The 15,282-nt window shown below is 47.7% G+C and overlaps 1 protein-coding gene across 2 annotated transcripts in view; it reads left to right on the top strand.

Moving 5' to 3' along the window:
* Window positions 1-15,282, top strand: part of SEL1L3 (SEL1L family member 3) — a 104,871-nt gene that overhangs the window by 38,555 nt on the left and 51,034 nt on the right. For both annotated transcript variants that reach the window (XM_039236671.1, XM_039236670.1), the window contains exons 8-9: window positions 1,297-1,429; window positions 2,944-3,084. In XM_039236671.1, the coding sequence (XP_039092602.1) occupies window positions 1,297-1,429; window positions 2,944-3,084 (274 nt within the window). The remainder of the gene's footprint in view (window positions 1-1,296; window positions 1,430-2,943; window positions 3,085-15,282) is intronic.

The raw sequence follows: 15,282 nt of genomic DNA, 5'->3' as shown, positions 1-15,282 counted from the left end.
CCATGACCCTCACATCCCAAACCCACCCACAGATGGGCTAGTCCAGCTCTCCAGGCAGCTCCCTCGGGGCTTGGTACAGGGAGATGGGGACTTTCCGTCTTCACGGTGGCGGCTGCTGTCCGCCTTGGTAAGGAGATTACAGGATACCCGAACAAGAAACATTAATGCACTCCCATGACCCTGCGGGACTTGTTCTGGGAAAAGTAGGAGTCATTAGACAGAGTAAAGGAAGAAAAATGTGATGCCCTACTACCCATGGGTACATCTCAGAGCCCCTGTGGAGAGACCTCTATGAAGAGGAAAACAAAGAAAATTAGTTTACTCATTTTGCAGCAAATACTTCTAGAGCACCTGCTATATGCCAGCCCTGTGCTTGTACTGAGACGTCCGAGATGGTTAAAATGGTAGCTCTCAAACTCTTTTTTGTGAAGGCGGTTCACCCAAGAAATCTACTTAATATCATGAACGTACACAAGCACACACACACATACACACATATAGGTATAAAACGCAAAACCAAAACAAAGATTTTACTAAGAATACGTACCTTTCCAATGTAAAGTGCACTCTGATATTTTGTGTTCCGCTTTATATAAAAATAAATCACTGCTGATTACAACCTGCTGAAATAATTGCATGGCCCTCTAATGGGTCACCATCTGCATTTTGGAAACCAGTAAGTCGAGATAAGGCCTCTGTTTTTGAGAAGCTCCCTGTCTGGGGCTCAAAGTCAAGTTAAGTCAAGAATGCGGTATGTGCTTTAGCTCACTTGCCAGTACAGTGTTATCAGGGAGCTGAGGGGGGAATATCTGCCTCCTTGCATACTTGAGGGTGGACTGTTAAGGAAGCTGCCCTGAAGCAATGACCTTGGATCTGGCTCTTGGGGGTTGAGTAGGAGCCTGCCAAGCAGAAGAAAGTGGGGGGAGGGTTCCCAGGCAGAGCACAGCACAGGGAGACATGGCGTCCTTTGGGAACTGAAGGAGCCATGAACTTAATTGTCTAAGGACAGCGTGTGGCGAGGGGGAAGTAGAGGGTGGAGGCTGGGAAATCCTGAAATTTACGAAGCTCTGTGGAGGAGAAGATACCACGGAAAGCAGCCAGAGGGGACCAGCCTGAGCTGTTGTGTCCTTGAATTATACCCCCCGCCTTGCTGATGCAGAGCGGATGATCTGGGTGCAAGCAAGCCATCTGGTGATACCAGTGGGGGCAGGAAATCCACCCGAACATGGCCTCGTAGGTATCGATGGGCGTTTGATGACAGTTTGTTGTTCATTAGATTCTCTTACCTTCCTGTAGATTTTAAATCCCCTTGTTGAGAAGCAGCTTGCTGAACGGATCAAGTTATATTACGAAAGGTGTGCTGAGGTTCAAGAAATCGTGTCTGTGTACACATCCACGGTACATCAGGGGGGCAGGAGACCAGAAGCATGTAAGTACTGAGCTTCAGTAGGGCAATTTTGAGCTGTGCATTTGTGTCAACACGTTGGATTCTTTCTAACACAGTTAATGTAGAACATACGTGAGTTGAGCATTGGGGGCACATATGACCTCGAGCCCTCCACGGATGGATGCATATGACAGTGTACATTCCACGTGGATTCCAAGCAGACCGATAGCCAACGGGAATTCACACCTGCCTCTTAGCTTCCACCATATGCGATTTAGTTTAAGAGTACAAATGAAAGCGTTTTGAGCCTCGTGTTGCGTCCTTCCCATCCATAATGGGATCTTAGGCCAGTCTAAGAAAATAAAAACGAATTGGAAAATAAATTAATCATTAGAAATGTTTCCCCATCGGTGCACTTTTGTCTTGGACCATTAATATCTGAATATTAGCTTTCAGAAATGTTGAGCAACGACTTTGTTGTTTGAGGCTTGGTTTTATTTTTCTCATCCTTGAAATTGATTCATTCTGGAAGACCCCGGTAATAGCCAACAGAAGGAATGCATTTCAAATAGACTGCTATCACGTCTGCTCATATCCGCATGGACGTCCTTCACTCAGACAAGGTGTCCACTGATTACAAAACTCAGTTCCCGGCTTGTCTGCCAATTCTCTGGCTTGGACCTAGCGCTTCTAAGTGTCTCTGTGCTTAGATCTTCTTGCCTGATATGGTGGCACTAGAGTTAGTCACATATGTTCCTTTGGGAAGAGAAATTCCTATGGGGCCTCTGCCATCAGCAAAAGCGAATTGAGTATCACAGTCCTGCCCACATATCTTAGCATCTCCAGGGCCGCACTTCCGTTCCAGGCCGGGGAGGGACGGGTGCCTCTGGAACAGAGGATAAGGTGCGCATTCAGTGGCCTCAGGGAGTGAGCAGAGATGGCGATAGGTAAGTGTGGAAAGTTGGCCCTTCTGCAATTTAATTTAAGAATAGGCACTACTGGTCCCCAGCTGCTGCTCGTACAGCTGACTCATCCAGAAAATATGATGCTGTCAGAATAGGGAGAAGATATATAGGAATAGTAATATCCCAAACAGGAAAGAAACTGATTTTGATAACTGATGTAATTTCAGGAGCGGTGCTCTGAGCTGGAAGGCCATCCTTGCCTGCTGATCCTGGTGGCCTTGGAAGGTTTTCCTAACATCCACGGCCTTGCCTCCCTGGGGGTCCCTGTGTTTTGCTCCTCAACTCACGCTGCCAACAAAATGGCCTAGATATTGGCCTCCTGGGGAGCAGTCCGAGGCCAGCTGCTCATTCTGTAGAATTATTCAACAGCCATCAGCAACTTTGGCACATTTCCCTTGGATGTGGCTTTGAATGTGTGACCTCGAGGCAAAGGCATCGGGGCCCGTTGTAAATCCCTCATGCACCCACACCAACATCCAGTAACATGAAGTCTGACCGCTTAGTTCTAGTTACTCTTAGGGAGGAGGGATTGAGAAGCATGAGACCTTTCCTGTCCTAAGGGGAGTGCTTTCCTGTGCTTCCCTTCCCCAGGCGACCTCCGGAACTCCTATCTGGACCTGAGGCTCAGGTACGGAAGACCTCCCACGTGCAGAGCCTTCCCCTGGGATCAGGAGCTGAAAGATCGGCACCCCAGCTTGTTCCAGACCTTGCTGGAGATGGGCTTGTCGACAGGTGACTGTGTCTGCGCCTTGGCCTTGGACCCTGGTTAGGAAGGCTCTGTCCCGGCCGCTGTTCGACCCACCCTCTTTGGTGGTCTGTCCCTCAAAGTTATTTGTGACCCTAGTGTTCTAGGTTAACTTCAGATTTAAATTCTGCCCTTGCGTGTCCACAGCCTTCGGGGTGTCTGTGCACGTCTCAAACACGAAACACAGAAACAAGTTTAGAAATCACTCCAGCAATTTTTTTAAAGCGAAGGCTGCAGGTGACAGCCTGTAGCCAGAGCTGGCTACCAAAGACGATTGGTTTGGCACATACGTTAGTGTCCGTTTTTTTAAAAATTAGCTGCTAGTATCTGAAAAATGCAATTTTTTTAGCTTTTCTTGAAAAATCCAAAGATCTGCCAACAGGGAGAATTGTTCCCTTGATTCCTACGTCACAGCAATTCTGGAAGTTGGCACAGGTGAGCTCTGTCTATCCACAGTACCCCCCAACCCTGCTTCTCTTATTCTAGCACCTTCTGCCTGCTTCTTTCATGCATCTTACCTGCCTGGGTCCTTAGGGCACTTGAACTTGCGATCCCTGATTTGAAAGCATACTTTAAGCAGCATCTCCGGAATCTGTACTTCCAGAGTTAGAAGTGGCTGATTCTGGTGAGGGCCCGTCACCATGTGTGTGTGCTTAGCAATTAATACACAATATAAGGCCACAAGAGATCTCGAAACTATGTCTGTTAGGAAGGGAGAGAAGCCAGAGTGTTCAGCCAGGGGAAGGGGTACTTACTGATTAGAGGCATCTCGTGGTATTCCTGGGCATACAACCAGGACCTTGAGTCAAAGTAGTGCAGAAACTAACTTCTAGTTCATGTAAGGACCTCCTAAGAGTGTCAATTTTGAGTTGAATGGATTCCCTACTATAGATCATGCAAAGGGAATCTCTTCTGGGCTGAGAGAATTCAAACCATACAAGATATTTCCTCTTAAGGTTCATTCGATACTTGTTGAGAGCCTGTTCAGTTACTTGGCTAGACTTTAGAGATGATAAGTAAAGTAACTTGAGGTCCCTGCCCTTAAGGGACAGACCTGATGACAAAGAAAAATGGCAATGCATTTTTAATAAAAGTGGTGGGTGGAAGTGATAGAGTTATAAAAAAAAAAAAAGGGAGTTGTCGGGGAAGGCTTCCTGGAAGAGGTGACATTGGGATCGATGCTTGAAGGGTCGGTAGGTATTTGCTAGGTAAGCAAGGTGGGGGTGGGGGTGGGAGGCAGAGTTGAGGTAGAGCATGGGAACAGCACAGCATTTTATTTTTATTTTTGTATATTTTTTCTCTTCTTTCTTTTAAAAAAAATTTTTAAATGTTTTATTTATTTCTAAGAGAGAGAGGGAGAGGAAGAGAGAGAGAGAGAGAGAGAGACAGTGTGAACAGGGGAGGGTCAGAGAGAGAGAGAGACACACAGAATCTGAAGCAGGCTCCAGGCTCTGAGCTAGCTGTCAGCACAGAGCCTGATACGGGGCTCCAACCCACGAACCGTGAAATCATGACCTGAGCCGAAGTCGGACGCTTAACCAAAGGAGCCACCCAGGCACCCCTATTTTTATATTTTAAAAATTTTTTAATGTTTATTCAGTTTTGAGAGAGAAACACACAAAGTGTGAGTGGGAAGGGGCAGAGAGAGAGGGAGACAGAATCTGAAGCAGCTCCAGGCTCTGAGCTGTCAGCACAGAGCCCGCCGTGGGGCTCGAACTCACAAACAGTGAGATTGGACCTGAGCCGAGGTCGGACACTTAACCAACTGAGCACCCAGGTGCCCCCAGCACAGCATTTTAAGTGATATGCAAGGGTTTTGGGAGGCAGGAGAAGCCCTGGAGAGTGAGGATTCTGCGGTCCAGGCACCGTCCTGAGAGTTTGGGCTTCACATTGTAAGTGACAGGGGCCTGGTGAAGGGTTTTAAGCGGTGGGCAGAGGTACGATCAGAATTGGGTTTTGAGGTTATTGTGGCAGCAGCGGGAGGTTGGGGGAAGTGAAGAGAGGGGTGTGGCGTGGACAGCAGGAAGTCCATGGCCATGGCCCAGGAGGAGGCGATGCAGGCCTGAATGGGTCAGAGGGGTGGGGACAGAGCTAAAGGCTGTAAAGGGGTTGACTGCTTGGGTGCCAGCAAGGAGGACAAGGAGCGGGAGGCCGTGTGCAATCATGGGACAGCATAGCCTCCGCAGCCAGGTGGCCTCCATCCAACGTTAGCTTAGCACTTACTAGCTGTGTGATCTTGGGCGAGTTACTTCACTTCTCTGAGCCCCAGTTTCCTCATCTGCAAATGGGGATGATAATAGTAGCCCTGTCCCAGTGTCACGTTAAATGAACTGATGTGTATAAAATAGAACAGAATCGGCACAGGGTAAGCTCCATGTAAGCAGTGTTTCTCAACCTTGGCTCTACTGACATTTTGGACGGGATCATCCTTTGTTGGGGACGGAAGGAGGGGCCCCTCCTGTGTATCGTATGAAGTTTAACTACGTTTCTGGCCTCAACTCATTGGATACTAGTAGTACTCCCTCCCCTCCCATGACCCTCCTCTTGAGCTGTGACAACTAGGAACGTCTCCGTGGTTTGCCAGATGTCCCCAAGGAGGCCAGATGCTCCACCTTGCTAACCCCGGCTGCATACGTGTTATGGCTGTTGTCACCCGGCAGAGACAGTCCCCAGGTTTTGGCTGGTCAGCTGGAAGGTAACCAGCCCAAGACAGGTAAACAGGAGAGAGACATGCAGGTTGAATAGTTTAGACTCAATGGGCCAGGCCACATCCACATCAGATTCGCTTTTATGAGATTTCTGATCAAATTTAAATATAGTTTTGCTGATTGAGAACAGGAGTGAATCATTTTCACAAAACGTTCTTTTTAAAGTAAATACTCTCAAGAAGAACGTTTTCATGTTATTTTTATAGCTCAGAAGTTTTGTTTATAAGAATTTAGAATTGTTATTTTCTCTGTGGAGGCCTGGGAAAAAAAAATCTAATTAAAAACCCAAATCATGGGGCTCCCGGGTGGCTCAGTCGGGTAAGCGTCTGACTCTTGGTTTCTGCTCAGGTTGTGGTCTCATGGGTCGTGGGTTTGAGCCCCATGTCGGGCTCTGCACTGATAGCCTGGAGCCTGCTTGGGATTCTCTCTACTTTTCTCTCTGCCCCTCCCTGGCTCTCTCTCTCTCTCTCAAAATAAATAAGAAAACATAAAAAATAATCATGAGCTCCTGAACCTCAGGATGTCCTGGGCTGGCTGTGGCGTGGGGACTGTCACATTGCGGTACATCTGTGTGTTCTGCTGACACCCTGTTAGGCCTCCGGGGCCCCTATCCTGGTGGGATAGGGACCCCCAAAGCTGGATTTGCCACTTCAGAGCCCACTGCTGGTGCCAAACCAGCCAGTTGAGTCCTTCTGTTGCCAAGTCTGCTTGGAACAGCACCGAGGAGAGTCTCCGAGGGGCCGTGCCTGCCACCGTGCATGGCCTCTGTCTCCATCCGGCACACAGCCACCTCGTTCCTTCCCTTCCTGCCGTTTCCTGGCACCAGCAGGCAGGGAGGGAGGTGGGGGGAAGGGCAGGCGGATCTCCAGAATGAACCTCAAGCCCCCGTTCTGCCTTCAGCCCCTGTTTTTCTAGGTTACACCGTCCTGTCCATGAGGACTGGGGCGCCTTCTGCAGAGGTACACTTCTTCCGCACACACTTCTGCACACACTCCCCATTAAAATGCATCTCTCTGCCTGGCACAGTGTCCTTGCTCGGGGCCTTCACAGTGTCCTCCTGCTGGCCCTGGAGAGAGACTGCCATCGCCCACAGTGCCCGGGTTCTGGCAAGGCTGAGCGAAATGCGGAAAATTTGGTTTTGTAAATCGAGGTTAAAAAAACAACTTTACATTCTTAATATGTCTTCACTCTGCTCTCCTATAAAAGGCACGGTTGTAGAGCAGTACAGCTGGTCCATTCCTGGTTCCTCCCTTGCCCTTCCTCCCAAAGGCGTCCTTGCTTGCTGTTAAGTGTCCAGCTGGCTCAGGTGTGCTGCGGATGACTCCGAGCAGTAGGGACTATGTCTATGTTAGGTTTTCTGCTGCTTCCCTGAGCTGTCCCGTCCTGGGGGCGAGTGGACTGTATTAGAACATCCTCACCATAGTACATTTTTCGTATCTGAGATAAAGTCCGAGAATGGAGTCAAGTATCAGATGTCTTTGGTGTGTGGAATTCTTGCTGCAGGAACTGAATGGGTGGTAAGAGAGACCAGGAATTTAACAGTGTGGGAAACTTAGGTTGCTCACGGCACGGCCTTCATTCATTCATTCATTCAGTAGATGTTGGCTAAGTGCCCCCTGTGAGCCAGAACAGAACAAAAATAGTGCTGTGTTTTGAATAAGAGTTATTTAGGGGCGCCTGGGTGGCTCGGTCGGTTAAGCATCCGACCTCGGCTCAGTCATGATCTCGCGGTTTGTGGGTTCGAGCCCCGTGTCAGGCTCTGTGCTGACAGCTGGGAGCCTGGAGCTTGTTTCAGATTCTGTGTCTCCCTCTTTCTCTGACCCTCCCCTGCTCACACTGTCTCTCTCTCTCTCTCTCTCTCTCTCAGAAAGAAATAAAAACATTTTTAAAAAAATTAAAAAAAAAAGAACAAGAGTTATTTAGATAATAGAAAGACAGGTATCGGCTCCCATCGTTCCTACAAAGGGAGTTAATTTGTGAAATTATTTTTCTCCTGGCATTTTGAAGAAAAAAATAAGACCGCGTAAGACAGTGGCCTGTGATTTCTGGTTCTTTGCGACAGACTCATTTCTTTTTCCTCGGCAGCGTCTCCTCACATCCACGGCTGAGTCCACTTCCAGGCCGCTTCCCATGCACGTTTCAGACTGAAGAGTGTATTTTCCCCCACACTGTGTGATTTCAGGCGCTTCATCTGCTCTCTCTCTAAGCCAACAACACACTTCAAAGGAGCGAGGAGAACATTGCAGGGGGTGGGCAGCCGGGAGCATTGGCCTCATCCACAGCTAGGAGGGAGCATATCACAGTGTTTCCTGTCTCCGGGCCGGTGATGTCAGGAGTGGTCACCACCTTTCAGATGTTCTGAGCGGTATTTTCTTAACAAAAGACAATCACCAAATATTTATACCCTCACTCTTTAAGGACTGTAATGAAAACTTTAAAAAAATTGTTTTAAATGTTTATTTCTGAGACAGAGAGATAGAGTGGGAGCGGGGGAGGGTCAGAGAGAGAGGGAGACACCGAATCTGAAGCAGGCTCCAGGCTCCCAGCTGTCAGCACAGAGCCCAATGCGGGGCTCAAACCTATGAACTGTGAGACCATGACCTGAGCCAAAGTCAGACGTTTAACCGACTGAGCCACCCAAGTGTCCCAAAGCATTTTTTTATGGTAATATACGTGTAAAATAAAATTCTCCATCATAGCCATCTTTAATGTACACTATTCATTCGTGTTGAGTATAGCCACGTTGTTGCACAGAACTCTAGAAGTTTCTCATCTTGTAAAACTGAAACTGCACCCATTGAACAACTCCCTGTTTCCCCTCCCCACAGCTCCTGATGACCACTATTCTACTTTCTGTCTCTATGAACTTGCCTATCCTAGATACCTCAGCTAGGTGGAATGTTATAGTATTGGTCTACTTATGACTGGCTTATTTGACTTGGCACACTGTCCTCAAGATTTATCCATGTCGTGGCATGTGTCAGAATCTCCTTCCTTTTGAAGACCGGATAAAACTCCATCATATGTATAGATGACATTTTGCTCGTCCATTTATCTGTCAGAGGACACTGGGATTGCTTCCCCCTGTTGGCTATTGTGAATAACGCTGCTGTGAACGTGGATGTGCAAATACCTTTTCCAAATTCAGCTTTTAGTTCTTTTGGGTATAGATTCAGAGGTGGGATTACTGGATCCTATGGTAATTCCATGTTTCATTTTTTGATGAATCTTCATACAGTTTTTCAGTGCAGCTATACCATTTTACATTCCCACCGACAGTGCACAAGTGTTCCGATTTCTCCATATCCATGCCAGCCCGTGTTTATTTTCCATTTTCTTGATAAGTGGCCAGACTCATGGGTGTGCGATGTGATTTATGTTTGTAATTTATGTACAGGGGAACATTTGGTTGAAGAGCAGTTGAGAACAATGCTCTCATTAAGTGACATAATGCTATGAAAGAGCTCCCGGGACAGAGAGGCACCATTCGGATGAGGGATAGGGTCGCCTGAATAGAGTGCATCTCACTCTGCCTTGAGTTACAGCTATTTGATCCTGTTTGTGTCTCTTTCACTCACACAACTGCGAGCTTGCTGAGGGTAGCTCAAGAAGTAGGAGTACCCCACTTAGGGGCGCCTGGGTGGCTCAGTCAGTTAAGCATCCAACTTAGGCTCAGGTCATGATCTCATGGTTCATGGGTTGGAGCCCCACATCAGGCTCTGTGCTGACAACTCAGAGCCTGGAGCCTGCCCAGAGTCTGTGTCTCCCTCTCTTTCTGCCCCTCCTCTGCTTGTGCTCTCTCTCTCTCAAAAATAAATAAACATTAAAAAAAAAAAAGCAAAGTACCCCACTTACACCTCCAGGTCTCCACAGAGCCTATAATGGTACTCGCCATATGTTATCGATCCTTCTTCTTCTCTATGACCCTTCACAGCACATTTCTGTACCGTTCCCCTCCAAGAGCATATTTCATCCACCCATGCTCCTCAGCTGGCCTACAAATAGTCTTCAAGTCCCAACTCTAACTCTGCCCCCTCACATTGCCTGTTCTGTGCCCTCAGCAGATGGCTTTTTCTCTTATGCTCCCCTTGCCATTTTGTGGGTAGCCTCTTCATAGTACCTGTCCTGTTGCATTATTATTATTGATTTGCCTGTGGGACTCCACAGTGTATGTCTTCAAAGACAGGAATGGGGTCTAGGTTTTCTTTAAAGTCCCCCAGTTAAGTATTTGCTGAGTAACTGAATGCTCTCCGAATGAATAAATGATACCATTTTAAGTACTAAAAATGTCTTTGTTGGGTCAGTGAATCACTGAAGGAACGAGGAATTTGACAACCAGTAGACACAGGTTCAAGGTCTGCACGAGCCAACCCATGACACCAATCCAGACTGATAGATAGAGGTCTGTGGGCTCATTTGCCTCCTTTTCTACATTTTTCTCACTCCCTGCATACTTCGTCAGCCCGTTCCCTCTCAGGAGCTGCTGTCCTGGCTCTGAGACACCTCTGCAAACACAGCTCTGTTTCCCTGGTCTGCCAGCAAACTGTTTTCCAACCCCTTCCGTCAACAGAAGTAGACCAGGATCCTTCATATGCGTACCCTTGTAAAAGAATTCTACCCAAAATGTAGCCCTCATGGTTCTTGCTTTCATATGTCAGTTATCTGCTTGCGGAAGTATACAGATGTGAAACAGCCCCAAGGTTCGTGCAGACCCCATTTGGCACCCAGGGATCGCATCCCTCCAGCACTGTGCTGGGCCCTGGGGCGACCGTAAAGAAAAGGCACACAGAACTCTGCCAAGTGCCAGGGGTTTGGGAGGAGGGAGGCTTCTTAAATGTTGACAGCTGATGTGCTAACCTGGTATAAAATGCAGCTGTCCCCACTGGCGGTCGTTCCCACTCTGAAGTATCACAGGCCGAGTCTCCCAGAGTAGGCATGCCTTTGAATTAAAGATGGCAGCGCCCCTCAGGCTCTCAGCTGCAGTGTGTGTAGAAGAGGCGGATACCCTTCCTGCCTCCCGGCTTTCCAGACCCACTGCTCCGCATCTTGATTTCCTTGCTTGGCACGGGAATTCTCCTGTGCTGCTCTGTCCCAAAGTCCACGACAGTCCGGGCTCTGGGTGGCATCCAGCACCGGACCCCCTGTTCACGGCTTCAGGGGGACCCTTCTGATTGGTCACCGTCAGTGTTGTTTCCTGGGGAACCTCCAATTCTCTAGGAAAATGGCTCCTGTCAGAGCATAGAAATTGCCCTATTAGCATTTGGGCTTTTTCTAATGCTAGGATGGTAGTGTTCTAGTATGCAAGCTTTTTCATTATTTAAGAGGTGTGCTGGCTATTTCTTTTACTCTCCTGTTGCAACTTCCTTGTCAAAACAGACCGCTTGGAATTCAAAAATCCTTTGAATGGGGGTGGGGGCTAGGCATCCGGGGAAGAGAGGTGGTGGGGATGGGGCGGGGCGAGGGGGAGCTGGTAAGAGGCAGTGAAGGAGGGGCTGGTTTGGGTAGGAAAGGGTGAGGAGAGCTGCTCTGGTGCACATGGGCCACAAAGGCAGGGAGGGACAGGTGCATGGGACAGGTGAGCGGGGCCAGCGCGCCTCTGTGGACTTCTGCCCTGGGGCCAGAACTGACCACTCCCTTCCCTCTGCACTTCCCTCTCCCTTCATTCTGCACTTGGGCCCCTCTGAGCCATGGGAGTAGGAGTAGGCGACTCTGGCTACAGGAAGTCCGAGGTCTGCCCGCCAACAGTCCCGGAGGACTGCAGTGGGCTGGTCCCCCTGGGCTGACACCATCTGCCTCTTGACGCTCTTCTTTGTTCGGGGCCAGCCTGACTTGCCCCAGGCTTAGGAGCCGCTGAGTGTGGGGGGAGGGAGCCTCCACACAATCTGCTGAGGGGTTGCTGGCCCCCCTGGCATCACCCTAGTTTGCCTTTAACTGTTCTTATTTTTGCCAACAATTGCAATGCTTATTTGGAAACACGAAAATGCAGAGCATGGAGAGGCTAGAAACACAGTAATGTTCTTTATTGACTCCGAGATACCGTGTCCTTTAAGAGCTATTTTCAGTGATGTTCATTGAAAAACCATCATCTTTATTTTTGTTATTTACGAACGCATACACTCTAGTTTTCTTTTCTTTTTTTACAAAAATACACAGAAGCACAAAGAAGAACACAGGGAGGGGGATACTTTTGCTGCCCAGAGCATCCCTGGTGACCGTCCTGAGTGGCAGAGAGAGGGTGGAGAAAGGGAGAGAAATCTGTGCACAAACACAGAAAACTTACATACAGAAAAGCATGAACCCGTTTACTTTTGAGAAAGAAGCCACCGCCTTCCGTCTCTGGGGCTCACGGGATCCGAATGCAAAAAAGGAATCTGCTGTGGGTTTTTTCTTTTTTTTTTAAAGTAGTAAACCTGGTGAGAGCTTCCTTTTCTGGTTAAATGACATTTTCTCCTTTCGCTTTTTTTTCCCTTTCCAGCTTGTACTTTGGATGCATTCCACCTTTTGGAAGCTTGAAACTAAAAATGACTTTCCTGGTGATACCCCCGTCCCTCTCCCAAGGAATGAATCTGCGTCTCCCCTGAATTCTCAGGCAGATGCCCACTCCGGTTCCCCAGCAGGGTCCACCTTCTCATTTTCTGCTCTTTGCCTCTGTTAATGATGAGCCCGCAAATGGCTACCTTCTGGTATTGCTGTGGAAAAGAAAAAAGAGCAAAACAGTGCTGTGCTCTTTGGAAAATAGCGAGGGTTAATTAGTGGGGGCTCTGGCCTTTTGCTTCCTTAGCTTTGGGGACAGGAAGAAAGAAAATAGGAAAATGGCTCCTTCTATAATGTTTGTTTGTTTTCTTCATTACCCCATTAATCTCCATAAACAAGGCATGTGTTTTAGTTACAGATCGACTAGAAAAAAATGCATATGCTAAACCAGATGGATGAAATTAACAGTTTCATTAAACTAATTTTAAAATTGCCAGTCTTCCAATATCACCAGCGGTACAATGGCTTTGATTTTCTGCGGCAGTTGGAATTTGAACTTTAAAGAATGTGCAAAAAAGAGCAGTTTTACTTTCGAATTATTCTTATTTTTTATTATATTCACCAGTGCAGAAAATTGTTTAGATTCTTTGGCAGAGAAAATACTGATCGGTAATATTTTGAAGGGAGTTAGGAATTTTAACATGTAAAAGAAATAATGAAGCCTTTTCAATCTGCCTCTGTTGCAGTCCGCAGGGGTTGTGTGTGTGTGTGTGTGTGTGTGTGTGTGTGTGTGTGTGCGCGCGTGTGCGTGTGAGCGAAGGCTTTGAGCTTTGTGAAGGATTCCCTTCTTCTCCTTGTTCTCCAGCAATCCTGGCTACCTGGGCCCTCTTGCTAATGATTTCTGGGGTTCTGTGCCAGAGGTCAGGAGGGCAAGTGTTTCATTTGGAGCTTCATTTGGTTTGGAGTTTCCTCTCTCCTCTGAGCCCACAAAGCCCACGTCTGCGGGCACTCAGGCAAAACCCATCCCCTTAGTCAAGTGTTTGTCAGAGCAGGTGAGGTGGGGGTGAATCGTTAACAAAATGTTCATATTGCTTTGCTCAGAATGGGCACAGGGGGCATCAGAGATGAGTCCATATTTAAAAGTAAATCTGGGGCGCCTGGGTGGCTCAGTCGGTTAAGCGTCTGACTTTCGCTTAGGTCATGATCTCGCGGTTTGTGGGTTCGAGCCCTGCGTCGGGCTCTGTGCTGACTGCCAGCTCAGAGCCTGGAGCCTGTTTCAGTCTGTGACTCCCTCTCTCTCTGGCCCTCCCCTGCTCACGCTGTCTCTCTCTCTCTCTCCTAGAAATAAATAAAACATTAAAAAAAATTAAAAAAATAAAAGTAAATCTATGAATACGTAGGAGGAGGATTTGCTTTGCATCTCCATTGGAGATGGAGAAGGTTCTTACCTGTCTAATGGTTGGGTAGGGTGGACTTCTCTCAGCTACTCAGAGGGAAAATCCAAGATGAGATGCCCAGACTCCTGGTGGAAAAGGGTGTTATTATTCAGATATATCCTAACAGATGAGGAGAGGGAAATGTTCAAGGATGTTCATTGCTACGTTGTTGGTTACAGCAAAATCACTGGAACCAACCCAAGAGTCTAAAAATAGAGACCTGGTTGGGGAAACAGTACTGCCATAGCATGAGACACTATGGAAGCTTTAGAAGGAACGGGCCGCAGACAGCCACAGACAAATATTGGGGATACGTGGTTAATTTAAACAGGAAAAGTTGAGGGTCAGAATTCTAGGACCTTCTTGGAAAGAAAATGCATATGTATCAATACAGAGAGATGTGTATATGAATTATCTTCTGTGGAAAGGGAAAAGTCTGGAAGCATGCACACCAAGCTTTTAACAATGTTGATCTTCACTATTAAAGAAGGATTGAGAGAGAGGGCACTCCTGGTTTTATTTTATACAAATCTGCTTTGTTTGGTTTTCTTCTTCTTCTTCTTCTTCTTTTTTTGAAACAAGCAGCTGTTTCTTTAGGGATTAAAAAAATACAGAAAGAGAAGCAAATTCCATTTGTTCAGTGAGGTGATTTTTTCTTTTAGCACCTATTGCTTCAGACCGAGAGAGCAAAAGCAGACCCAGCTGTTGCCTGTTGGGATCAGGAAAAGGCTGGGGTAAGGAGTTCCAGGAGTCAGAAGAAGAGATGCCTTAGATCCAGGCAGCCATGGACTCCTTCCCGACAGCCCAGCAAGTGGAGGCATGTGTCTTCCACTCAGGGGCCAGCCAGTTCGCCTGTGTGCCCAGAAGGACTGGCAGTAGCTCATAACCAATGCCTGGGCTCTTACAATTTCCTCCTTGGATCCCACTGGCCTCTGTTTTTAGCATGAGCTCTGCAAGGGAATTGCCTTTAAATAAATCCAATCTCAGACCTGCCATTTCAGTTGTCCCACATTGGAAAGTCACCTCTGTTCATTCCTTAACGGAGTGCTCATAGAATGAATCTCTTGTTGCCTCCTCAAAGCCGTTGGTAACATTCTGATTTTGGATAGAATGAAGATAACGAAAGAAAGGCATTGGCCATAACAATTTTTAGGCAGATAAAATTTTAGTCTTAAATAAGATGACCATGGGGACGCGTGGATGGCTCAATCAGTTAAGCGTTCTACTCTTGGTTTTGGCTCAGGTCATGATCTCACTGTTTTGTGAGTTTGAGCCCAGCGTCTGGCTCTGGGCTGGCAGTGCGGAACCTGCTTGGGATTCCCTCTCTGTTCTTTCCCTCTGCCTCTGCCCCCACTCAAGCTGTCTCTGTCTCTCTCAAAATAAATAAATAAAATTTAAAAACGTGAACATCTGGGGCGCCTGGGTGGCTCAGTCGGTTAAGCGTCCGACTTCGGCTCAGGTCATGATCTCATGGTTCGTGGGTTCGAGCCCCGCATCGGGCTCTGTGCTGGCAGCTAGCTCACAGCCTGGAACCTGCTTCAGATTCTGTGTCTCCCTCTCTCTCTGA

This window comes from Hyaena hyaena, unplaced genomic scaffold (genome assembly GCF_003009895.1).
Source record: "Hyaena hyaena isolate Hyena2069 unplaced genomic scaffold, ASM300989v1 scaffold_114, whole genome shotgun sequence".
Taxonomy (NCBI): domain Eukaryota; kingdom Metazoa; phylum Chordata; class Mammalia; order Carnivora; family Hyaenidae; genus Hyaena; species Hyaena hyaena.
This window is presented reverse-complemented; position numbering and strand designations above follow the sequence as displayed.